The following is a 27,431-nucleotide window of genomic DNA, read 5'->3' on the forward strand; positions in this document are numbered from 1 at the left end:
ACACAAGATACGGCCGCAACTCAGTTAAAGAAATTTTGAATCAGTGTACATTTCATTCAACGGGTGGAATTGGCATTCCTGCATCAAGAAGAGATGATGCAGGAATGAGTGTCACTGCAGGCATCATCTCAGAGGAAACACCCTTCCTGTGTAGGAGAGGACGGAGAACACCTCTTTTGGAACTTAATCCAGACAAAATGAACATGCTGTGGACTGTGAAATCTGCAAATCTGGATGGTGGTACACAGCTGGTAGTGGATGGCATTGCACTCTACCTAAAGGTCCAAGTACCAGAGTTTGGCCTATAGGTTAGCTGTTCACTTCTGGGGTGAATTTAAGGTTCTGCTATGCTATTAACCTTTTAAATGCCTAAACGGTTTGGGACCAGGCTATCTCAAGGACTACCTGCATCCGTGTGTCCTTGCCTGAGCTTTAAGATCAGCATGTGAAGTCCTGTTCTCCAATACATGGCAAAGGTTGTTAGGTTTCTGGGTACCCAGGACAGGAGAAACCCTTTTCTGTTGTGGTCCTGTATCCTTGGAATAGCCTCCTCATGGAAATACATGTGGCCTCATCTCTCTTGGCCTTTACGAAAGCAGGTCTACATTTGGGTGTTTCTATGGTTCCTTTCCGTAAGAACTGTTTGTTTCATCTCTTGCTGCTATTTTTGTTCTGTCACTTATGGCTATATTTGAAATGTTAATGTTGTAGTGTCTTAATATTGTGTGTAATCCACCTTAGGAGAGTAGACACCCTAAAAGCCAAGGTTAAAAAAACCTATTTAAATAATAATAAAAAGAAACAGAATGCTTCTTTTGAGATGGTGCTTGCCATCTGCAATATATAATATAATCTGTTGCATGATTGATTGAGGGCACAATTTTTAGTCAATTAAAAGTATTTTAATTGATTACTCTAGCTGTTCAATTAACCGCTGCATCCCTCATACATACACCCTCCATTATAACACTAGGCTTGATATCCATCACTATGTGATATCAAATTTCCTTTGTACCATTATTTCTTCAGTGGGACATGAAAGCTCATCAATACTACAAGAGAGACTTAACAGGTCACAAACATTCAATACAAAGGAGCCACAGTGAGTTGCTTGCAAATTAAGAATGAATCCAGAGACTAGCAAACTGAAAGTATATTGCCTCTCTCATTTTTCTTTTCTCATTTCAGCACATCTGAATAGGGCATGTTGTGAACATAGCAGTCCAAGCATTCTAAAAGCTAAATCCTGCCAATAATCACTTCTGGGATGTGAATGAATAGTGGGGTCCATAAGGGAGCTTCTCACCATCCTCTACCATAGGTAGTAACTGCTAAACTCTTCTCCTCATGCCCACCCCTTACTGATTTACAGTAAATAAATAATCCTGCTATGGAACAGGAAACAGTTCAATATTGCCCATCAGTGCTGTGTGCATCACCTTTTGTTAGGTGGGGCAAGCAAGGATATATTTCATGCTGGGATGCTTAAAATCATGAAAACACAATTTCTGCTTCTTTGCCTAAGCCCAGATAAAATTTCCACACTGCATTTTGTTTCTAAGACACCGTGCTTAGGAAGAACCATCATTTACTGAGTGTATGCCTACCTCTAAGCATCTCAGACCAACATAAAACTAAACTTTTTTTAATTAAAAAAACCAGGTGTTTTTTTTTTTAATAAATGGCAATGCCTTCTGATGACACTTCCAAGTTGAACAGAAACATGACCAAACATAACAAACCAAGCTTCTTATATTGGCATCATTTCTGTGTTATAAATTACCCGTTCACACCATCATTTTTGAAGCAGATGTGTCTATTACTTCATGCTAATCGGATACAAATTGTGGCCTCCCAGAATTTACACAAATAGTCAAAACGATGCATGTTTCCTCCATGTAATTTCATCCATCAAAGGGATATCAGCTCTAGGAAACCTATCGTGTGTAAAGCAACCTTATAAGTAAGACCAAGCTGCACATCCAACTTTTAACCAAGATTGGAAGAAAATGTTGATAGCAGGGGCGGGGAATGTTTGTAATTGATTCAAAGCATTGGGTTGTAGCCAATGGATTGGTACCATTCTTGCAATGACTTGCACCTGCACAACAAGACTTCATCTTCCTCCCCCCACCTGCTTTGGTGCAAGGCTGCTGCTACCTTTAAGAATTCTTCTTAAAACAAATGCATGGTATAATTTTTTTCCAATGTGGTGCCCTCAATATGCTTTTGGACTCCACTTGGCACCTGCTCTGGCTGCAACATCTGGAGGGCACCAGAGTGGCTACCCCCTCTTCTAGGGATTATGATAAGGCACATAAAACATTTTCTTTTCTGGAGTTGCATCACGTTTGGAAGTAGCCCATGAGCTGTCCTCTTCCTAGGGCATATTTACACTACAGAGTCCCTTAGACCAGGTTAATAGGAATTACTTCTCTCTAGGGAATTGTAGGACCCATAGTTCTGGAGGGAGGGCACTGGGAATCTCTCAGACATAATTTGTAGCATCCTCAAGAAATTATGTATTTTGGATGGTTTGGGCAGGCTGTAACAATTTTACTGATATGACACCTATGGGTTATCTCCAATGAAGTTGCCCAGTTAGTATAAAGAGTCAGAAGAGCAATGGGACTTCCTTCCCCCTCTGCCAAAAAAACCCCAACAAACCTGTTCTGGGGTTTCCCCTCAACCCTCTGGAGCAGATCTGAAGTTGTGCTGAAAGAGAGGGAGGAGATGTTCCACTGCTCAAGCAGCAACCCTTGCACCAATGGACAATTTTATTGGATGCAATCCAATATAAATTTTGGATCTGCATATCTTTTTGAACAGTCAGGATTTGTCTAGTTTTCCCCAATCTTTAAAACAAATGGGTCATTCACTAGTTGCCTGTTTACACTGGGCAAATCTATCTGCCTTTCCTTTCAGGGCTGTCCACAACCATTTAGTAACACCGCTGAGCATTGTGTGTACAGTATATCTTGTAGAAGACCCAGGCCATATGGGTGGCTTTTTATTTAGCTGAATAACTCCCCCTTTATTGAGCAGATTTCTTCAGGAGCAAATAGTGATCAGTGAGACAGACCCCTTTCCCTGTTGCAGCAACTGAAGAAAATTTAATAAGACCTGAAAACTACAAGCTTATCAACCGTTCTTTTAAAGGCTAAGAGCTATACCATTTTGTACAGCTTCAGAATAAAGCATCATTAAAGACATAATACAGTACTTGATGGCTGTTTTTCCACAACAAAATGAAAAGCTGATCAGAAACGTTTTTGCAACACTTGCCTGAAAAATCAAAACACAAAGACCAAACAAAAAGAGACAATGATTAGAAGTCTACACAAATACCTATGCACTAGCAGCTACAGAAGCAGTTTAGCAGTACAATCCTACACGTTTACTTAAAAGTAGGTTCCATTGAATTCAATGAGGCGTACTTCCAGGTAAGTGAGTACAGGATCACAGCCTAAATGTTACACCATGAATCTGGCAATTATCTTTTTAAAATAAAATCCACAGGGTTGGGGTTTTCCCCCCTTGTTTCTTCATAAAAATAGATTTTACAATGAGACCTTCCTTACAGGATAAACGTATTTTTAAAATTGATATTCCTTTAGATATGCCTTCCAATATTGCCCTTCAAAGGAGGACAACTTGTTTTACAAATGCATAAAAATATAGAGAGTTTTTTTAGGAGAGGCTGTAAAGGATGCAAGAATTGGGAATATGCTACTGCAACCATCAACAACACAGCAACGTACAACCTTGTGGTGGGCTAGTTTTAACAGACAGCAGCTCTGGAATACAGAGGAATTTAAACAATGCAACTTTGGCTGAAGGAAGGGACCATCACAAAATCTAGAATGTGTTGGGGTGGAGGGTTAAGACCCACTGAGCCATTAAAAAAAAAAGATTCAAAACACTGTTATGAAGAATAATGAGACACAGATAAAGTGGTTGTAACTGCATATGCAGTTGTGACTAATCTACAACACACACACACACACACACACACACATTCCCCATATCCTTGGGTTTTTTTGTGTGCACTCTTGGCTGTGCAGCAATTCTGGATAATGATTTATATCCACAATGCAAAATTGGACCATTCACTTTTTACTGGGTGAAAGAAAGCTTTGCACCTGAATTCTCTCACACACCCTCCGATTATATAAGCTAAGCTGGTCTGATTTTTTTTACTTTTATTTTTATATATATATAAAGTGGTGTAACTTAGCATACCATGCTTTGCTAAAAGCAGTTTATCTTTTATAAGATTAGTCAATACAAAGGATTTCCAATGTGTTCCAGTGCAGGAGGAGGTAGCCTGTTCTAAAGCAATCCCTTCAAGGCAAATAAGAAATAAAATAGAAAAAAATCCAAAGTGGAACTTGGAAGTAAATGAACCCAGCCGTAAAAGGATGTGAAGAGCTCAGTAGCTGTGTCAGCTATTCAAGTAACCCTGCAGGATTCAGTTGTGTCGGGGGAAAACCAACTTGTTGCCACTAATATGTAGAGCACTGTTAACAATAAAAACTGCCTAGCAACTTAGCAATACACATAACAAAACAAAACAGGAGCAATGGAAGCAATATGAGGTCAACTGTATAAATGGCAGGAGTGGTTTTCCAACTGTCTACCATGCAGAAAGTTTTTCTACCTTTTATTCGGCTACCCCTGCATATATGCTCTGTAAGCCCGTGGCCTTGCAAAAAAAAGGGGGGTCCAGGGCACGTTCTAGGGTGCACATCCAATTCAACAGTGCACTTGGTCTGGCATGAACTGAGGGTGCACCCTAGACAACACCCAGCTCCGCACTGTAATTGTGGGCAAGCTGAAGTTGGCCCTCTTGTTATAGGCCTTCCCCCTGAAAAACTCATGGCAGCCTTCTGGGGAACAGGGTTTCCTAAAATAAAAGTTGAAAAAGTACCATGCTGGCAGGTTATGTTGCAAAGGTTTTAAAATAAGAAAGTTCAATCCACTGTGTTTGTTTGTTTGTTTGTTTGTTTGTTTGTTTGTTTTAAAAATCATGTTTTCTTTTCCTACCTTAATCCTATGAGCCATTGCACTGGGAAATAAATGTTTAGGATGGGTGGAGTGCAATAACTGCTGTGCCAGCAGTTTGCTTTCCACAAACAATGATCCTGCAAGAAGTGGTAGGAGGCTGCAACAGCAAAAGGGTGTGTTACTTGCCTCCAGCGTCAAGATTGCTAGTGCACAGCACAGGTATCAGAGACAAGGCAGGTGTAGCACTCGATCTTCTTTATCTTTGTGGCTGCCCAGAAGGCCTCCCTTCTCCAGAGCCAGCCACACTGGTAAAACTGTATGGACTGGTATTAACTTCTTATCATGGAGCAGCAACTGGTAGGTGACACAGCTGTTTGGATTTGCCAAGCATAGGGCAAACATCAGTGCAAGTTACTACACACAGCTGCAGCCGCTCAAAACTTCTAAGTTCAAGCTGTTCAGGCTGTTCACAAACTGCAGGTGAGATAAAACAAATGAATGAGGGGCAAGGGACGTGCGGTTGCCTGCAGAGTTCTCCAAAATATGGAAGAAACAAAAACTGCAAATGTTTTTCCCCGTGTTAGTATTTCACAGCGCACTCTCTCCCCACCCTAGCCTTTCAAATGCAGTAAAATGATTTTAGATGCCCATTCCAAACTCAGTTTAACAAAACAGCAACAGAGTGGGTTATTTAATGATAATTAAAAAATCAAATGAACTCATATTTATACTTTTACAGTATCTTTTTTCAAAGAAAAGGAAGTGCCAATATACTATATCAAAACACATATTTTGAAGGAGCTTTGGATCAGGCGTCACTTCCTCCTTTTTCTTTCTGATGTGCATCTGCAGGTAATTTTGTTTGCATTATATGTAGAAAATCACAGTTCTTGTTGCATCCCCCCCAAGGATGAACAAACACACACGCACGCACACACACACACATATATATAATCATAATTTGTGAACACTGTACACTAAATATTTCTTTTCAACAGCATGACAGGCATTGGGCTTATGGCAGCAGGTGTGAATAATGTGCAGGGTCTGAAATCTAGGGGATGCCATATAAGCAGCCTCAGACACAAGACAGGTTGACTGCACCTTCCCACAAGTTAAACTTAAGAGTATGTCATTTCAGAGTAATGAAGCAGTTAGTATTTTGAGGCTTATGATGCTGGAGTTACCCTAAGTCCAACTCACACAAAACGACGCAGCCACTTTGGTGGCAAACCTCCTGAACACCAACACTGTTCAAATTAAAAGGGGGGAAAAGTTGTTGTTGTTTTTCAACCTGTCTTTCTTTATTACCTATATATTTGATAACAACACTTTGAATTCAATGTACTTCTAAAAGCTTGTTTTCTGTGAAGAATCCAACCTTTAGGCTTCTCTTCCCTTTAAAATTCTCTCTATTACTTTTAGACTTTCCCCAGGGCAAGAGGGAGAGAGGAAACACCTCTGCTTTCTCAATGCAGAGAAACCACCTAGAAGCCTCACTGCACCCGCTCCGTGAAATTCTCTGGGAAAACTCCTCGGCATTGGTCAAGTTCTTTGTGCTGAAGCCAATCGGATTCTTTCACACCCATCAGCCATCCTTCATCCTGCCAGGGAGAGAAAGGGAAAGGCAGACAAAAGGGTTGTACAGAGTGAAAAACAAGCAGGAGGGCAGCCTAGTATTCTTAGGTCACTGATCACAACCTTGTGCAAATAAGGCAATCAGTTATTTATTGGTGATAAGTTTGTTATCATCTATTATTGTGGTTTTGAAGAATCACTGTGCTGCTTTTGCATACACTTGAGCTTTTACTGAACTTTGCACATTTTCCTCCTCATGGGTATATATACCTGTCAGCTGAGGACAACACTCCATGCTTCTGAAGAAGTGAACTCTAGGTCATGAAAGGTAACAGCACAATACATTTGCTAGTCTTTAGGGCGCTATAAGATTCTGTTATTGTTTCTGGATACACTGGGTTGTATCCAATGCTGTGCAAGCAGAGTTCCGTTTATGCAATAGGACTTCCTCTTCCCTCTAGGAGCACCCAAAATCTGCTCTGGAGGTTCCCACAATTCTCTGGAGTAGATTCAATGATGCACAAGGAGTGTTCAAGCAGAAGTCTGTTGCGTGAGCAGAACAGCAGAGCTTAATATGACCTATTATGTTTCCTAAGCTCCATTGATTTTGGTTTTTTGCCTTATCTGAAGATGAAGGTACTTAGCTGCACATGTAAGGTCCTGCCCACCTGTCAACGTTGACCCACAGAGGATGGGGGAATTAGGGATCCAGCCTGCTGCCTGAATCTAGTTCCCCACTCCTGCTCTAAAGTCACTTAGGAGCTAACTACAATAGAGAAGAGAAGACATTTTTAAAGGTGCTATTTGCTAAAAAGAGATATTCCTAATCCGTTATCACTTTAGGAAGAGAGCTTGTCTATGAACCAAATAAAGCACACACTCTCTCTCTCTCAACACTATGGCATCTCCTAGGAAGCTGTTATTGTGAAAAACTGAATAGGATTACATCTTGGTCATTTCCACTCATGAGGTACACAGTGGCTCTTGCATCAAGAGTATCTAAAGGCTATTGAGGCCTTGCATAAGAAAATGTCCATTGTTTGCATAAGACACTCAGGAAACAGGACTGAATGCTTCCGGTTTCTAGAGTGCTCTGATCTGCTAGTGATGGTGACACACAAGAGGCACATAGGGTTGTGAGGGATTGAAGACCCACTACTATTTTTGTGGCAGAGTCCCACTCTCCAGCACCCAGGAACCACCCAATCACAACATGATTTAGCCCCTGAGAATAACTCTTCTCACCCTTTGTGCTGATTGGAGCCAACCAGAGGAGAGGTTTGAAAAGTAAGGAAGAGGTTCCTTTGTAAGGAGCTAGCAGGGCCTTTCAGACAGCTTTGTAGGCTTCAGCTGGCTTGTGGGTGGCAGGTTGGCCACCCTGCTCTATACTAATCATTTCAAAGAATCAAGCAGACAGTTACTTCAGAGGTTCTGGTTTTGCAAGACATCATCTCCATTCATCTGCTGACTGCTTGAAGGTCACACACACACAGGAAAACGGGGTTTTCAAACAAAGTCTTTCTGGTTCAGATCCAGTGTTCTACATACTATATGACACTGGTGTGTGAAGCAAAAAAAGATGATAAATCCCACATGCTCTCCTTACCTGCTCGTCTGGGTTGTCAAATGGAATCACCAGGACAACATCTCCAGCCTTCAGTTGTAGCTCATCACTGTCAGTGGCTGCATAGTCATGCATGGCTTGGGCCTGCAAAGAAATAATGACTCCAGTGAAGGGAGAGAGCTTCCTCCATTTCATGAAGAAGGGGTGATGCATACAGCTCCTGTCCACTTTTACCCAAACCAACAAGTGAAAACATGATTATCTATCCGCTATCCCACCTCCTCTTGTCCTGCAAAGTTATTATTTTGTTTGCTAATATGTTTGTATTTCTGTGTTTTTATATTGTAAGCCCCACCGTGATCCTTAAACAAATGACATTATAGACATTTAATAAATAAAAATAAAATAAATTTGAACCAGGGAAGCTCTATGGTAGGATGATTTTCTCTGAAGGGTGTAAAGGAGGGGAGACACAACTGGTTGTTTTCTTTTGGTTATTTCACCAAATAAGTTAGAAAAAGAGATGCCTGGGACAGTGCTTGAATTATAAGGGGGCAGAAATGGTCCAGCTCATGTATCTTTTGTGACAGTCCCCTATGCTACTATGAAGGCTATGTTTTTGGCTAACATAAACAACAGATCCTAACTTGTCGGAAGCCACCCATACTATGAGTAGCAGCATGCACAAGGTTTCTCGATGCACTAAATGATGCTTGATCCTGTCTCTTCCCTTTGGCTTGCCTTTACTATTCACTTAACTGACAAGGAAACACAAATTCATTTTAATGGACAACAGTGTGGAATGTGTGCTCGGCTGAGGTAAATGTTCTTGCTCACACTCACCTTAAACAGGAAACCTGGTGGCATGTCAGCCCTTTCAGAAGCGGCTCCACTTTCAACTGTTCCATTGACTGTGGCTGGGAAGGTTTCCACAACTACAGCAGGCAGAGAGCTCTAAGCATAACAGTGAAGGGAGGCAAAGAAAACACAAGAAGGAACACTTGAAACAAGGCACTTGGCAAAATGAGACCCCACTACACTAAACTGGTTCACCCCATTCTTCAAAAATTCAACGCCAATGTATTGTGTGTTTTTCCTCCACCACGTGGATGTTACAATTTATGGCCCAGAGTAGCCATTAAGGTGAAGAGAATGACTCATGACAAGATGGGAATTTTTAAAAGGGAATCACAGACAGTGGCAAATATTAGAGGGGAAATCAGGGTGGTATAAAGATTATGGAACACACAGCAGGTGTCTGTCACAAGGGTGAGAGGAGATATAGGTTCATAGTAAGAGGCAGAAGTTCATCTAAATCTCTTTTTTTTTTTTTCCTTGATCTGAAATTGCTACCTGTCTTCTTCTTGGTGGCCTCTGACCTCTACGTCCTCAGCATCATTTTCATGCACAAGAACTAACAACTCAGTGACCTTGTAAGAGCAACAAATTTGATGCCTCTGGCCAAATTTCTTAGCAGAGGCAGACATGGTGAGAAAGTGGAATCAAAACTTAGGGAGGGGAAATGAGAAAGGGTTCTGTGCTTTTAGCCTTCATGGTTTGCCTGGAGGGATCTGTCAGAGCAACAAAGGCTGTTGGACGACATGAAAGAGCCAGGGTGGTGATTAACTGGGACTGGGGAGAACAGTGGAGATATTCTTTCTGACTCAGACCACTTGCAACTGCTGCTGCTACATGCTTAGCTGTTTGCATCAAAGGGGACATTTTTCTTCTGGAAGACCACCTGCAGATAATTAAAGGGCTTTGTTCAACAGTCACAACCCAGCAAATTGGGCCCCTCCATCAAGGATTCTGTACTACTTGAAGAACAGAAGCTACAACAGTGTCGCTTTGACGGGCTCCCATCTGACTGAGTTAAGTGAAACAGTGATTATATATTGTGTGCCAGCAACATGGGAGAAAGAGATCCCACCGCCACCACCCCTCTCCCTTGCCTATGGTCTTACTGAGGCAGATCCTGAGTCAGTTTCGGTTTTAGCTGCTTCAGCTCCAGCTGCTGCTGCTTCTTTGCCAGCTGCCTCAGCACCAGCAGGAGCGGCTTCTGTGGGCTGCAACACAAAAGCCAGTTAAACTCCTGGAACCCCAGCGTGCCCAGGAGAGCATGACCTGCCACATCTTTAGGCCTTGCCAGAATTATGAGCATCTGCAGCTCAGTGCTGAGCGGAGTCTGAGTCCTTAGCTGGACTGCAGCACCCACACTCTTAAAACAGTCAGGTATCGGCACCAGTTGGGTATCCCAAGTCCATGTGTTGGCACAGATCCAAGCTGCACCACTTTGAGGAAGAGTAAATGACCCTGGGCTGGAATGTAGCCTGGAGCTCATTGAGTTGGCTGCTTATTAAGTCTTTGTGGTTGCGCTATGTGGGTCAGTCTCACCCATCTCAGATATTTTTCATGAGTCAAGTTTAAAGGAGGCGCACCTTTGAGGGGTTTCCTGCACTATTTGCGTTAAATCGGATCTTCTTCATGGAGGGTACACATTGCGATCGGGCCTCCGAGCATCTCCCATCTGCTGGGGTGGGCAGGGCTATGCCCTGCTCCACGCTGGTTGGTCGTTTTGCATGTTTCCTGGACCCTAAAGCCAATGGCGTGGCTTAGGGGGTGGCTGCAAAACTTTATATATGCCCTGCGTGTTGTTTGCTGGTCCTCATTGCCTTCACGCAGAGGAACGCCCGCCCACCCGCCCGCCCTTTATCTTGGTGCACTTGGCCTTGCTGTGGACTTTGTTGGTCACCTGTTTTGCAACAGGGGCCTGGTAGGAATTTTTCCATTTGGCAGATTGGCATGGCCATTTGGTTTTTGACTGCCACGTAGCAATTGTCACAACTTTGTAAAGTCTGGCAGTTAGGCATTGGATCAGTGATATGTGGGGAGGGGGGTGGCCATCACCTGCCCCTCCAAGGTTAAGGGTATCCCATTAAAGGAATCAGTGGTTGGCCTGGGTCTTCTTCGAAACCCCATGGTAGGAGCTAGGGCCATACCAGAACCCCACAGAGACACCGGGGGAGCTCAAGTCGGTCCTCACTGGTGGGGCTCCCTCTGGCGGTGTTTCACCCTTTTATCAGATTCCCTGCGAAGCAGATGGGAGTCTGATATAGTCAGGTGAATCCAATGCCTAAGCCAATGCCACTCACATTCTGTATTTAATAAAGTTGTGGCCTAAATTTTGCCAATAACTTAAACTAAAATCCTGTGTATCTTCATTTGGGGGGGTATGTTTGGGGGTTTCGAAGCGCAGCTTGGGTTATGAAAATGATCCAGCTAATAAAGGTTTCGCATTTGCATTACAAAGCAGCTTGAAGCAAGAGCTATTTAAAAACCTCACATTTGAAAACAGCCTCATGTTCTCAAGTTTTCCAGTGCTGACCCTTTTGCCAAATAAGCCAACAGTGTGCCCAGAAGGTTCTATCTTCCGCATGATTGCATAGTTTCTACCGTTTCTTTTATGGCTGCGAAAAACTGCTGTATCTCTTCATACAGTTGCATAGCTTCAAAAACCGACGCACTTCACCTTGAGTAAAACGTTTGAACGTGGCTGAGAAAATTCCTGCTTGCAGGACTTGGAAAGGAAAGTCTGATGAAATCTGGCAGTGGGCTTCCTAATAACAGCAGACCCTTATGACAACAGAACAACAGAAGCTGTCTTTTGGACCAGGGTCAACTGGTCACCACCAGCAGCAGTCAGCAGCAGTTAAAATAATAGACCATCAGATCAGATATGAAGATGGCATACACCCTGCCGATCAGTTATACCACATAAGGCTGTACAGAGTTAGCAGCATATAGTGAGAATCAATGCTATCAAAGACTGCCACCACCTGGCCACTGAAGAAGAGACTAATAAGAACCCATCCAATTTCCTACCTCTCAGCAGTTAATCAATAGGATTACATGCATCTCAATCTTACAGTAAGGCTGCATTCACACAGCAGTTTATTATATTTTCCCCGTGTTTCCTAGTTGATTTCTGCCATATATTTTAACTTTCAGGTGACATAAAAACCGTTTCCAGAAATAAAGCAGACTATAACACAAGTTTAGCACTCATTTCTAGAAGAAAAAAAATCCATTTGCAAATAACGCAGAAATGAGCACTAAACTCAAGCTACATTCCGCTCTGTTTCTGGAAGTGTCTTTAACGTTGTGTGAAAGCTGGAATATATGGCAGAAATTTATGTTAGGGAAATGTCAGGAAAACAAAATAAACTGCCGTGTTAATGTAAGCTAAGAAACATTTATCAGAGATTAAAACCAAAAAAGATTGATAATGGAGCCTATGGAACAGAGGGCCTGACTTGCTTAAAGGTTCACCTACTGAGGTGAACAGTTCCAAAATGCTATTTAAAGTGCTTTTTGGCTTCTCTGCTACCATTTGCATTCATTTGTTAAAGATAGAAGTGCAGTTTTCAATGCATTTACATGAAGTTTTAAAAAACGATTGCCTTGAAGGATGGTGGATATACAAATCATATTTCTGTCTCCCTGCCTTTCCCTCCTTTCATCTATGAACAGAAGCTTTGCAACTAAAGTACATTTTTTCCTTCCTCCTTTTTTTCCATGACTTTGGGCAGCCACATCATGGCTGCCCCCTTCCCCACATCTCTGGGGAAACTGATAAGATCAGGGTTGATGTTACCAACATTTATTTTCTTCAGAAGAAAAAAATATGCAAATCGATGGGGGGTATAAGCAATAATGATTATTCTTTTTTAGCAGAATAATAATAATAATTGACCCAAATGTATACAGTGGTACCTCGGGTTACATATGCTTCAGGTTACAGACTCCGCTAATCCAGAAATAGTGCTTCAGGTTAAGAACTGCTTCAGGATGAGAACAGAAATCGTGCTCCGGTGGCGTGGCAGCAGCAGGAGGTCCCATTAGCTAAAGTGGTGCTTCAGGTTAAGAACAGTTTCAGGTTAAGTACGGACCTCCGGAACAAATTAAGTACTTAACCCGAGGTACCACTGTATTATTTATCTACATAGTGGAGTATGAGGGAAATGGCAGTGGCACAGGTGGGTAGGTAATGTAGAAAGGAATATTATGCACATCATTAAAGCTGCTCATTCTACCTCCCAGTGTATGAATGAACACTCGTAACATTTCCTTTTAGTCCACAAGGGCTTTAAGAACATATGCCACTTGCCACCATTGATTGAAACTTACATATTGGCAATTTAGGATAAGTAAAATCCAAGTGTTGCTCTCAAAAGGTTTCCAGTACGGATCTCTGCACTAAACAACTTGACTAGCCAGTGTCCAAGATGGCACTATTCCTAATAGGCCTCTTCAGAGAAGTCATTATAGAGTCTTCTTGTTGAAACACTACAATGGAAGTGGCACAAAGCTAACTGAACTGGCTATATATTGAACTAGAATATATAGGAGCAAAGAAGATAAGGCACTGTGTAAGTGCTCTTACAAAGCCACATGCTACATAAAGGCAACATGATGCAGGATAGATATGCTCTGATGCACAAGACTGAGGGAGTCTATTAAAAGGGAATTCCAAAACCCTTTTAGGAATCACTATTATTTTACATTGAAACTGCAACTATTTCTGTTTAGCTTCCATATGAAGACCCTTGCTGGATCTGACCAGTAGTCCATCGTGTCAGGCATCCTGTTTCCAATTAGCCAGTATGGGAAACCTACCAGTATATTCAGGTCCTAGCCCACTCCCAATGTTGCTCCCCAGTAGCTAATATTCAGAGATATCCTATCTCTAAACCTGGAGGTTTCATATAACAATCAAGGACTAGTCTTGATTGGTTTCTCAAATTAATGGTGTATTGTATGAATAAGTATTTAATAATAATAATTTGTATTAATAATTCTCCACCTGTCCCAAGGCTTCTGCCCATCAACACTGTCAAGTAATCCCAAGTATGATGAGGGAGAGAGACACACAGTACTCTCTATCCTGCTTCTCCACACCTTGCAAAATGTTCCCCATTAATTTTCTTTTTTCTAGACTACCAAGCCCCAGAAAATGCAGTCTTTTTTCCTTGTAGGGGAGGAATGAAACTTGCTAAGTGATAAATGCTCCAATTTTGCAAAAACATTATTGTCAGTGTGCAGAAAACGAAATCTCACTAAACGCACACCAGCTTATCCCAATGACTTCAGGAGAATCATACCAAAGAATACACACATATTCCACACTTGGTATAAATAATTGTGGGCCACACTCCACTGAAACAAAGCCACACACAAGGAACCAGTATGCATTCTGACAACAGGGAAACTCAGCAATGCCGGATAAACAATGCCTAGGTAAAATTCTCCCCCTCACTCCCATCCCACATGCAGCAGGACATAGCAACCCTTGCTTTATTTGACACTTCTAACAGCAAAATCTCTCTTGAACATATTAGGAATTGATGAACTTAATAATAATTCTATTATTTATATGCTGCCCATCTGACTAGGCAGCTCCCAACAGACTATTAAAACACATCAAAGCATCAAATATTAAAAAAACTTCCCTACATTGAAAACACAAAGAAAAGACAATTATCAGAGTGGTAGGTAGGCAGTGGGTAAGCCTTTGTTTGTTTGGATGGAGGGGAGGTTGTAGTCTCTGCCTGCCTGCCCCTTCTCAATAATAATAATAATAATAATAATAATAATAATAATAATAATAATTTATTATTTATACCCTGCCTTACTATCGTGCCTAGGGAATGGGTAAATTCTAATTCCTTTGGAAGAGTGCTGGGTGCAAGAGGTCATAAATTTGCCCCAGCCTAATGCATTCCAAAGAATAACAACTGAGTCAGGCTTGTGGTAGAGCACACCAGCCACAACAAGACAATTTCAAATGTATGATCACTTCAAATACTTTCACTTACTTGGCTGATCTTAGTCTCAGTGGGCTGGTCAGGCCAGTCCACCTCGAACGCACTATTGCTAGGATTATCGGCCGGAAACTGATCCATAGATTGACCGCTGCTAGATGGAGTCTTTTCCGGCTGATGGGCGGAATTTGAAGGAGGGAGGAGAGAGAAACAGAGATGGGAGGAGATAGTCGTAGGCATGGTTACATGAAGATACAAAAATGAGAAGAGTGCAGTGAGAAGTAAGACAGAGTAGACAATGAAATAATCCCAGGGTAAATAGAACTGTTGAACAGGTAAGAGTCAAATGCGCCATAATTTTGGATGAATCCTGGGGGGTAGGTGGGGTCAACATTACCCCTGCAGCCAATGGTCTGTCAAAAGTGCCTCCATTTATTGACCAGGGTAGTTCACCTTGGGATGGAGTGGATTGTTAGGGTGCAGATGGAGCTTCCATGGATACAGGCAGTGCAAGTAGAACTGCCCTGGAAGACTGCCAGTGTCAAGCATCAGGCAGCACCGTTCTCCAGAGGATGCTGTCCTGGTTTAGCCTTGTCAAGGCATCCCTGGATATTTCTAAAAATCCCTCCTACATCATTAAGTACCTCTTGCTTTCTCCCTCACTGCTTCTATGCACTGCCAAATCCATAAAGGCAGTGCTGAGCTGTCTCAGTGACACCTTCTCTGCTGCAGAAGATGGGAATGGGGCCACATTTTGAATTTTGTCACTGAATTAAGCATCTCAGTAGATTTAATTCCATAACACAGAAGGAAGTGATTATGCCCTTTAAAAATATATATAAAAGGAATAACCATTGCTGGCAGAGGGTGGGAGCAAGGGTTTAAAGAAGGAAAGACCACTAAATGTGTTTGTTTTTAAGCTGTGGTTTTCCAGTCACAGAATATGTATATCTATATCTATATATATCTACCAGTATATATAAATATATACAGACAGATATGTAGATACTGTATATAGATATAGATATATGATCTATAGTGAGCTAAATTAAAGCCTGAAACTGTGAGGTGAATTTGAGTATGGACTTAACAAGCTTATCTGATATTTTGGTTTATCTTATTTTATAACATTTGGGGTAATTTATTTTATGTCATAAAATATTCATGTTCTTTTATATGGACTCTCAACTGTATAGCTTATTTTGTTGCAAAAGTCGTATTATAAAGATTAAAACCCCTATCTCTTCTTTGTGTCTTTGGATCAAACACCTTCTGGGGAAAATATCAGAATATAGAAAGCCATCTAGCTCACCATTGTCTACCCTGACTGGGTTTCAGACAGCAGTCTCTTCCTGCTCTAGCTGGAGATGCTGGGAATTGAAAACCGAGACCTTCTGCATGCAAAGCAGATTCTCTGAGTTATGGCAGCCCATATCTGCATCAGTTACATTTATATCAGGCTGTTTGATTCTAAAATGGCTTTCCCATCCCACCAGTATATGGGTCTTTGATGTCACAATATGTATCACAATCCACAACCCCTGGCTCTCTTCAGGAGGAAATAGCATGGGAAATCAACTTGAAGAGTAAACATCTGTGTGAACAACTGGTGCAGGTGTGCATTTGAATATTCATTCCCTATACACACCCTCAGCACCATGCTCATCAAGGTCTCATTGAATTGTCTTTTGGTGTGGGTGGGTTACACAATCCCATCCAAGGTAGCTTGTTTTGCTGTTGTACAAAACATAGAGCTGGATCTACAGAATACCCTCTCTCAATGGCTTTGAGAATATTTAACGAAGGCAAATGCTTAACTAACAACAAAACACTGCTAGAAAGACTTCCAGACTAGCACGCTCAGTGTCGGGTCGTAGTTTGTGCTGCTGCCATCTTGAGACAGACGAGCAGCAAGACGAAAGAGAAAGGGATGCAACAGAAGGCGAAGTTGCCCCTAGACCTAGCTAGATTTATATGGCAGAGCAAAAAGCCAAGGATTATGTTTAAACTGTTAATGGAAGTAAAAGACAGAGGAGGGTTCGCACTGCCAGACCTTAAATTATATTAAGAGGCTGCATGTTTAGTATGGCTCAAAGAATGGATACTACTAAAAATGCCAATATATTAGACATTGAAGGCCGGGACAATAGGTTCGGCTGGCATGGTTATCTTGGATATGACAAAGTCAAAATTCACAGAGGATTCCTTAACCATATAATAAGGCGATCACTTTTTACAGTATGGGGGAGAAATAAACTATTGGAACCCAAAAAACCCTTGATGGTTGTCTCCAGTAGAGGCAATAGCAGTGAAAAAGAAAAACATGGAAATTAATTGGCTCACCTATAAAGAAATATTAGAAGAAGAAAATAACCAATTAAAACTTAAAGGATATGAAGAACTTAAACAGACAGGGATGAACTGGCTACAATATTACCACCTAAATGAAATCTTTAAATTAGATTAAAAAACAAATGGATTTGATACAAAGATGTAAGACCTAGAAAAAGAAGTAATATTAAAAAATAGGAAGACATTATCAAAAACATATAGATTATTATTATTTGTAAGATGAAAAAGTAAAGGAAGTGATGGTGAAGTGGCCTCATTTCGGCTACCCAATTGAAATGGAAAAATGGGAAGAATTATGGGGAAAAAAGATTTAAAATTTATAGTGTGCTATCTGATTAAAGAATACTTTATGAAAATGACCTACAGATGGTACCTGACCCCATCCAAATTAGCTAAAATTAATAAAAACAATAGTAACAAGTGTTGGAGGTGTAAACAAACCGTAGGAACCTTTTTCCACAAGTGGCAGACTTGTCACCAAATTTTAAAAAAAATTGGGACATGATTTACGAGGAACTCAAAAAAATGCTAAAACATACATTTGTAAAGAAACTGGAAGCATTTTTATTAGGCAGTTTAGCAGTAAATATTCCAAAAGAAAATAAAAGAGTGTTTCTCTACAGCACTCTCTCACCACCTGATACCCATTCTGACTTCCCCACAGTTAGTCCTTTTCCTTGGGAGAGAGGGAAACAAGCAGAGGTGGGCTGGCATCGAACCCTTCAAATATTAAGATGAACACTCAAGAGAACCCTCCTCCAATGTTTTCTGAACATTCAGCTTTAAAAACTCAAGGGATGCCATGCATCTCTATTATGGGTATCACTAAAACCAGTGATAAAATAATTCTAGAATTTCCGTGCCAAGCTATTACTTTTAGTCACTAGAGTGACTAGACCACATCAGTTTCCCCCCAGTCCAGATAAACGGTTAAGGAGATGTGCTTTACTATTGTGCCTAGGGAATCTGTAAATTCTAATTCCTTTGGAAGAGTGCTGGGTGCAAGAGGTCATAAATTTGCCCCGGCCTAATGCATTCCAAAGAATAACAACTGAGTCAGGCTTGTGCTAGAGCACACCAGCCAGAACAAGACAATTTCAAATGTATGATCACTTCAAATACTTTCACTTACTTGGCTGATCTTAGTCTGAGTGGGCTGGTCAGGCCAGTCCACCTCGAACGCACTATTGCTAGGATTATCGGCCGGAAACTGATCCATAGATTGAACGCTGCTAGATGGAGTCTTTTCCGGCTGATGGGCAGAATTTGAAGGAGGGAGGAGAGAGAAACAGAGATGGGAGGAGATAGCAGTAGGCATGGTTACATGAAGTTACAAAAATGAGAAGAGTGCAGTGAGAAGTAAGACAGAGTAGACAATGAAATACCATATTTTTTGCTCTATAAGACTCACTTTTTCCCTCCTAAAAAGTAAGGGGAAATGTGTGTGCGTCTTACGGAGTGAATGCAGGCTGCGCAGCTATCACAGAAGCAAGAACAGCAAGAGGGATTGCTGCTTTCACTGCACAGATTTTTTCTTTCTTGTTTTCCTCCTCCAAAAACTAGGTGCGTCTTGTGGTCAGGTGCGTCTTATAGAGCGAAAAATACAGTATTCCCAGGGTAAATAGAACTGTTGAACAGGTAAGAGTCAAATGCGCCATAATTTTGGATAGATCCTGGGGGGAAGGTGATTATGTCCTTAACAAAATATATTAAAGAATAACCATTGCTGGCAGAGGGTGGGAGCAGGGGTTTAAAGAAGGAATGACCACTAAATGTATTTGTTTTTAGGTAAATGCTTAACTAGCAACAAAACACTGCTAGATAGACTTAAAGGCAGTTCCTGACAAGAAGCAAACTACAAACAGTGATAACATCAGCATGGATTCAATGACCTTTCATGGAGAACTGTTAAACTTAAAAACATCTATATTTTGAATCTGAAATTAATGAATTGTTCAGCCAATAATGGTTTCAGCAATAACTATAGAAGCACGCCATCAGCACGACATAAGGATATTACAAAAGCAAGCAGAGCAAATGACAGCAGAAGATAGCTTAGGTTAAAGGTTGCAGTTCAGAGAGAAGCAAAACTTTGGTGGTTCATATCTCTATCTACTTTAGGGTAGGTATTTAACATCCTATATCACAACTAAAGCTGGGAAAATATAGATGACATTTGTTTTAAGAAATATGGTGCTTGTTTCCACATTGCACCATTTTTCTGGAGTAGTTGTACATACACTATGACTGTGCAAGAGAGGCCACAGCACACTGGCTTTCCATTCAACAACCACAGTTGCTGAGGCACAGCTACATGGGTAGTCCACTGCAATCTCTCATCTGATTGGGCTGCTCTCAACTTCACAGAAAGGTGCCAGGCCACAGTACCCCACACAAGTAGCTTACAATTCTTTTTCTCACTTCCTGCCTTTAATGGTTGGCTTTCTTGGCAATACATTTTGAATAACAATGCCTTCTGTCGGGCTTAATAAGCTTTTTAACTAGGGTGGCAAGCTACTGAATTAGTAGCTAGAACTTCTGTTGAGTAATTTTAACTAAGGTGAGACTTGTCATACTTCTTTATTTGGGGGGCTATCTAGCTTCTCTGTGTTGCTTTTATACAGAATAAAATGAGTCAACTTGCACTTCCCTACACTGAAGTTTTGGTAATGCAGTACTCAATGATGTTTAGATAATGTAGTGGTTGAGCTAGCAATTCTTTATTCACTGGACTGCTATATGTTTTGGTGCAGTTAAACCCTGCTGTGTGATAATATATGTTTTCAATGAGGAAAAATAGCAAGGAAAATAATGGAAGGTGGGGAGATTCATACACATTTGTTTGAAGAAATATGGTGCTTGTTTCCACAGCACACCATTTTTCTGGGGTGGTTGATCTAAATCTAATGGCTACCTATCCTGAGGACACAAACTATTCACTAAACCTATACATGAGGAGGAAAGGGAGGAGGGAAAACAGCAGAGAAAATGCTTAGGAAGAAGTAATAGTGAAGGTTCTTGGGTCGGGAAAGACAAGGGAGTCAACTTCTTGAGACAATTTGATGAATTTACAATGGGGAACCAGTGTAGGCCAATTCTTTTTAAAGGCCAATCACACCTCAAAAGACATCTGATGGCAGATAAAGTAAGCCAAATTTTAACTTAGAACGTAAGAAGTATCCTCCTGTGAAGATATAGAATTAATAAAGACAACAGGAAATGCACAAAAGCAAAGAACAAAGGTTACTTGCTAGCAGGTGGACTCAGGCAAAGCTATATATCTCAACATGCCCAAAATGTTATAAAGAAAGTCTGGAAACTACAAGCCATTGGCTTTTTAAACTGATTTATTACAGTGTAATATCTGGCAGCATAATAAGAAAGGAGGAAAGGTCTGTTTCTCCAGCAGTACAGGAGAGATCTCCAATCTCTGTTATTAGTGAACCACGGCAGCAAATGAGCAAGCACAGCATTATACTAAATATATGTATAGAGTAAGGAATTGTTTGGTGGTAGTTGAGAAGTATGCCTACTACACAATCGAGAGGTAGGAAATGGCATGCAGGGGTTTGTTTGTTTTTTGACAAGGTAAAAAGTAGCAGCAAGGTCTACAATTATTGCAGCAAGAAAGTTTGTGCTTCAGTCAATGCCATTAATAATAGGCAATATCAAAGCACAGGGGATGGAGACTTCTTCTCAGCGTGACAGACAAAGGGCAGAAGAGGTTGCAACTGTACCACACCACTTTAGTTCATAGCACTGAAGAGGATGAGAACAGAAGGTCAAGACAAGAATAATCATCTATGCATGATAGTGACAGAAGGAAGTACTCACACATGCCAAGCACCACATGGTAGAATTTATTGCACTAAAAGCTATATTAATAGAAATCTTACCTCCCATAAATCCCAAGGCAAAGACTAAGCATAGCAAAGAGCAACAGGAATAAAAACACATTGAGACATCATTAATTCAGCCAACACAGAAAGTGCAAACATACAAAGTCTCCTTGTACCACCCAGAGGATTCCTCCAACAAAGATATCCATCAGTGGAAGAGAGAGGGAGGCAATTTGCAATGACCCTCGCTCTCCCTATAGGAGCCTCCTACACTATCAGTAACATATACACATGCTGAAACACACAAAAATTCCTGCTCTGGAAGGGATTCTAAGATGGTAACACACCATAAACTGCCTCCCGCTCAGGTCCAGCACTGGATACCACATTTAATAATATACTATTCATTGACATTAATGCAAGCTTATTGTGTGATATTTTGAATTATCCATTTCATCCCTCATGTTCTTTAATCTAGCTGCTACTAATTTACACTGCACGAGATGTCCAATTTTCATCTCACTACGTCACAATTTCTGCATCTGCCAGATGAGGGTGGATTCCTGTGAAGCTAACAGGCTCAGCAGATAATGCACTGTAGGAGAGCCAATGATTAAATTAATTAATTGCCTTTTGCATGCATCTCGAGGCAATTTAAAAATATACCATAAAGCAGCTAAAAATTAGTTTTTAGAACACTTCAAAAATCCAGGTGCAGATCGGTTTAAAAACAATACGAAAGGAACACCCAAGACGGAGACCTTTTTACATCCAGCTGGAAAAATTCGTCAAAACAAAAAATGTATTCTCCTAGATGGTCTTAGGCAAGTCAATCTCTTCAAGTCTCAGCTCCCTGATCAGTGGTGTAGTATAAACAACACTGGGCTGCTCTACAAGATTATTCTAAGAATTACCAAGTTAGTGTACATGAAACACCTAAAAAGCATAAGCTACGGTTATTAATGCAAATCATCAGGAAGAGTCATGTCAGACTCTGTAGATACATTTTGTAAGTCTCCACATGTACTTCTGTTGCTATGAATACATACATACGCACCCATCCCTATCATGACTGATGAGGTCTATATTGTCTAACATTTCATGAAGGAATGGCAGCAGTAAACCAACCTGGGCAGCAGGCGTAGGCGACTTCCCTACAGGGCTGTTATCAGGTTTAATGGGATCAAAATCAAAATCCAACAGGCTGGCTCCCTCCTGGAAGGGCCCAGGGGCATCAAACTTGCAGCATTAAGGAAGAAAAGCAGTATTGCATATTAGTCGGGTATAGGATGCAGGCTGGTATGCAGAAGGTGTTACCCAGGAGCTGAAGGTGCAAAAAAAGGTGCATACGACTCTATGGTACAAGCAATGAATGCTCACATGTGCCCGGTGGCCACAGTACGCTCAACAGTTTTGCAGAAACACAGCCGTGAAAACAAAGCATCAGTATTCCACAGAGCCTGAGCAGTTTTCATGTTACCATCCATCATATTTATCAGGGGGCTTCTTGAGGTCACTATCACTTGTGATCTTTCCAAACAGGGTCCCTAAATCCCACCCAAGATACTTGCACATGCAACTTTCAGCACAGCTAGGCCACTGCTTTAGGCACTTCTTAAAAGAATGAAACTATGTATGATGTGCACAGCATTTTCAGTGGAAGCCTCTCTATGAGCCTCACAGCAGAAAATCTGTATCATCATAGTCAGAAACACAGTAGATTCCTTGTTTAAGATCTTAGCTTTTGCAATCTGTTTCCCCTGCCCATATTCTAATGCTTTCCATATTCGGACGTTATTTCCAATATTAATAAATTATTCCAGTTCTCAATTATATACATTTCAAGTTATATATGTAGCCAAAAGGTCCTTTTTTAGTCAGGAGGTTATCTTATTAACTAGAAGCAATTTTATTGGAGTTGCAAATTAGAACATCAGTGGCAGCATTCAAATTTTGACTAATGTCCATATTCCTAAAAAGATGGTTTACAAGGCACCCCTTTTTCCCCAGCTTGCTGTTTCTGAAAGGAGCTCTGTCCAAATATTTCAGCAACTTCTCTGATAGTTCTTCTGGTCCCAAGGCAAAGTAAAGCAATGCAACCTTTCTAAACCAAAACAAGGCACAGCAGTAAACATTTCTGAATTATTAGGATATCTGGTGAAAACTAACGTAAATGCACCAACTGAGGAAAACTATATTGCTGCTGTTTCAAAGCAAAACCCTTGATCAGTTTGATATATCCACATACTTTCAAGAGAGAAACTTCTAGCACATTCTTTTCCACACAGTTTCCAAGCAGCAGCAGTTTACATTTCAACTTTAACTTTTTTGTGTCATTCACTAGTTCCTACCAATATCAGAACAAGCTTTCAATGAAGGCGGTTTTCTGTCTCATAATCTCAACTCCAACAGATTTAGATTTTAAAAGGTTACACAATACTCACAGCAGATCACCTAAGTATTTCTTATGTAGGTTATCACTGAAGCAAGACCTTCTAGGTATTCATTTTCTGTGCCTGACTAAAAAACAATTCAGGTCAAAAGGGTACAGCCATGCTAGAAGCTTACCTGTCACCCCAGAGTTACCTGCACCATGTGCCGAGGGTTCCTCTTTCTTGTTAGCTTGCCCTCCCTCTCCTCCCAAATAATTAGCCCAACACACACACACATAGCAAAAATCACATATAGTACATGAAATACATTGATCATAGGTTTTTCCCTATGGTTTCTGATCTAGGACTCAAACCCATCCATTTGAAACCTGTACATGCCAGGTGTCCTCCACGCTGGATGCGTCCCAAGCTGAATGCTCTGTTTAGGCAAGTGTTTTTACACAGAAACGTATGATATAAAACATGGTGTAAGAGTTGTTGAGGCATGCTACAAGGAAAAGATAGGTGTGGACAAGGATGGGAGGTTGCTCAGTGGCCCACGGCTTTCTCAGATAACAAAATGAACGGGGGATATAAAGACAGAATTCCTACACTGAAGGCAGCCCCTTGGTTCCCTTGACCAAAAGACTCTACAAAGTGCAACTCTTCTCACTTTTAGTCTCTGCTTCCCCATTAATGCAAAGCCTCTGCTCTCCTTCCTAGCTCCCCATGGTATCCACTGCTATCTCTGAGAAAAATCAAAAAGAAAAGGCAATGCTTGTTGGTACGTTTCACTGAAGCTATAAATTCGGCCTATTGCATGTTACTAACGATTAACCTCTTTAAAACCACACCGCCTACATATCAGGATTTTGAGAAAGAAAGAAAAGTGCCACTAACAGGTGGTGAGATCCTTTTTGCATGGCTAGCAGCGCATTTAAGAATTTTCTGCTTCAAATTCCATTCTCCCACCTCATTAAAATTATACTAAATTAAGAACAATTTGGATAGCCTCTAATGCTGTTCAGAATCTGCCACATGAAACAATAATCTCGCAGTACCTCATGGTGAGACTAATTCTACCTTGTGCTCATCATTGATTTTGCATTTTCACATAACATTTTTCTACAGGTGTTTTTCCACAGGCATTCTTCCAAAAGTCCCTTAGTCTAAGATCTCCTAGACAGGTTCATTTATTTCTCTCTCTCAAATGTAAACAAATCACTACTCCCACACACTACTCCCAACAACCTCTTTAATTTTGTACTACAAGCCTTTTTTCCCCCCTACAGGGTCCTCTTTTTTCCCTTGTAGTTCCTTTACTTCTGAACCTTCCCTTTGGTCATCTCTCAAGAGATTTCCACACATAAACATTCCCCTTACCTTCTAAAATCAAGTCCTGATGGAGAGAGATGTTGCGATCTGTTGCTTTTTGTTTCCACCCTTGCAGGGGTGAGGAACCAGAAGCCCTCCAGACGTTTTTGGACTCCAACTCCCATCATTTCCAAAGAGCTCCACACCCTGTTCTACTTGAACTGGCACATATATGTATGGTTGCTACTAAATGGCCAGAGAGAAATCCACACTTGGTGCTCATTTCTATGTTAATTTGTTTCAGAACATTCCAATAAATGTTTCTGGCAGTGACAAAGACCTACTTTTTATTTTTTTATTTTTTAAAAAAATCAGGTTTAAAGCTAGCTAAGTGGCAGCTTAATATCTTCCTTTGCTCCCCACCCTCAATAAGGAATCCTAATCTGTTGTAGAACTATGACCTGTATCCCCACAACTGTGAGGTAAACCCACAACCCTTGTAACTTGCGGCCTACACTTGCCTTTTCTCCCAACTCCAGGCCCCTCACGCAATGTTTCGACCGTCGAACAGGAGGAAGAGGTAAAAGCCGCAGGCCACCGCGCTGAGGTAGGGAAGGAAGAGCGGAATCAGGAAACAGAACTGCTAGAGGTGTCATTTTTTTATGAATAATGGAAAAAAATTATACATCACAATGTTGTTGTTGATGATGATGATGATGCAAGTTGTAAGAATGTGGCCAGAAAACTGGTCAGGCTGGTTTTTTCCTTCTTCCCTCACAAGGGCTAGAATTAAATCATCCCTGGGAAGGGACAATGTGGTGGATATCATCCATTTGCCTAGTCACTACCTCAGGCAATTACCTACAACAGAATACTTTGTTTTCAATCAGTTTCTCAAGCTTTACAACAGTAGCTTGAGAGGCCATGAGACTCTGAAGAGGTGGCAGATGCTAGTGACTTTAAAAAATATTAAGTGCAGGCCCAGGGCCAAGAATAACCTGTCTAGGGTTGATGCATGAAAGCATCCAAAGTCACTAACACAAAACCCGTTTGTCTCTCAAATTCTTATCAATAAGGGGGGAAAGCACTTTTTTCTTGGAGGCAGCTAAAACCACACAGGTATTTCAAGTTACCACTGTGAGGCACAGTCCACATTCATATATTTAAGAATCTCACAATTCTTAATCCCTCAGCCATGTGAGGGGAAGTAAGGTATGAGCCAGGGTGACCATGCTAGTGCCCAGTTATCAAGGGGGCCCCATCCAGACCCCATCCAATTCCTCCTCACTCTAAGAAAAATAATGTGGGCAGAGCTTCTAAACTTTACCCTAGATTCTGTTCTCCACCCACTTTTGCCCAGACCCCCCAAAAAGCTCCCCAGAAAGGAATGTGGGCCTCAGGAGGAAAGTTTGTTCTAAAGGAGGGGGATGGATGCCCTTGATCCAAACCACATTTCCTCCACTTGGCTGCAGAACTGGGACCACTTCACATGAGTGGGTGGGTGGGTGGGTACCCAATGTCCAGAAAAAATTATTCCTTCCTGCCTCACTCTCCTATTTAGCTGGGGAGAAATAGGTTTGATCTCCATGGCCTTGATGAAAGACATTGGAAAATGATGGAACCTCTCCATGTATTCTGCCTCCATTTACCTCAGACACAGTTTCTGAGCCAATAAGATATGGTGGGAAAACTCACTGGCCCTTTTGCCCAGTTCAAATCACATTGGGGCCCCCCATACATTCATGCACTGAGCAGTTTTCATGGCCTGACACCTCTAATAAGGAAAGGACCAAAAAAAAATATTAGGTGAAGGTGAAGCGGATAGAGGAAGGGACAAGGGAGGGCAGGGAAGAAGGAGAAGCTAACCTGTGAGGGGGTTGTCACACTGATCTCTGGGACAAAATTGTCATCAAACAGGTTGATGATGTTCTCCTGCTTCATCTCCTTGGACGGAGTGAGTTTTGGAGGTGGCGGCACGGGAGGACCTTTCCGCAACTGCATGCAAGCGAACACATGGCGACGGCACAGACAGCAACACCCAAAAAACCAGAGACAGGAACCAGGTTAGCAAAAACTAAATACAAAACACACACACAGCTAGAGGGGAAAGAGGTCTTGGGGTGTTGTCCACACATGGGAGGACGGAGAAACAATTGCACACTTCCAAAAGAAGGGTTCGCATCATTAGTTACACTTCAGTCGTGGGCAGGTCTCCCTTCTGCAGAGGAGAAGCGTAACACAATTAATATGCATAAGATAGGTCATGCATACATAATTAGAGTCTGTGCAACCTTCTGGAGGACAAGGAGGGAGTTTACATACTACAAAAAAAAAAAAGCGCTGAGGAGCCAGGAGAGACAGCAGCATTATTCGTGGCAGCAGTACCTGTCTGCCTACAGAGAAAGAAGATACCCAAGCCAGCTTTACTGATTCCTAAAAACAGGCTTCCCGATATATTAAACCCATTCTTTATAAGTGACCTTGGTTCAGCGTCACAAAGACATTTCTGCATCCTAAATATGGCTGAGATACAAACCAAAAGAAATCAGGGTCCAATTCTTTTTGGAGTCACAGCATTCCTGTG

At 41.4% G+C, this 27,431-nt stretch overlaps 1 protein-coding gene across 33 annotated transcripts in view; it reads right to left on the reverse strand.

The window, feature by feature from the left end:
• Nucleotides 1–3,085: 3,085 nt before the first annotated feature.
• Nucleotides 3,086–27,431, reverse strand: part of BIN1 (bridging integrator 1) — a 109,527-nt gene continuing 85,181 nt past the window's right edge. For 4 of the 33 annotated variants that reach the window (XM_083430564.1, XM_083430592.1, XM_083430585.1 and 1 more), the window contains 9 exons: nucleotides 26,714–26,842; nucleotides 22,290–22,400; nucleotides 21,219–21,242; nucleotides 18,455–18,574; nucleotides 15,025–15,144; nucleotides 10,114–10,215; nucleotides 8,993–9,103; nucleotides 8,192–8,293; nucleotides 3,086–6,611 (listed from right to left, as the gene is read on the reverse strand). In XM_083430564.1, the coding sequence (XP_083286690.1) occupies nucleotides 6,504–6,611; nucleotides 8,192–8,293; nucleotides 8,993–9,103; nucleotides 10,114–10,215; nucleotides 15,025–15,144; nucleotides 18,455–18,574; nucleotides 21,219–21,242; nucleotides 22,290–22,400; nucleotides 26,714–26,842 (927 nt within the window). In that variant the 3' untranslated portion in view covers nucleotides 3,086–6,503. Of the gene's footprint in view, nucleotides 6,612–8,191; nucleotides 8,294–8,992; nucleotides 9,104–10,113; nucleotides 10,216–15,024; nucleotides 15,145–18,454; nucleotides 18,575–21,218; nucleotides 21,243–22,289; nucleotides 22,401–25,368; nucleotides 25,450–26,713; nucleotides 26,843–27,431 lie in introns of all 33 variants that reach the window. The other 29 variants (XM_083430586.1, XM_083430582.1, XM_083430579.1 and 26 more) reach the window with 10 other exon arrangements.

This window comes from Podarcis tiliguerta (genome assembly GCF_965153285.1).
Source record: "Podarcis tiliguerta genome assembly, chromosome: 1".
Taxonomy (NCBI): Eukaryota; Metazoa; Chordata; class Lepidosauria; order Squamata; family Lacertidae; genus Podarcis; species Podarcis tiliguerta.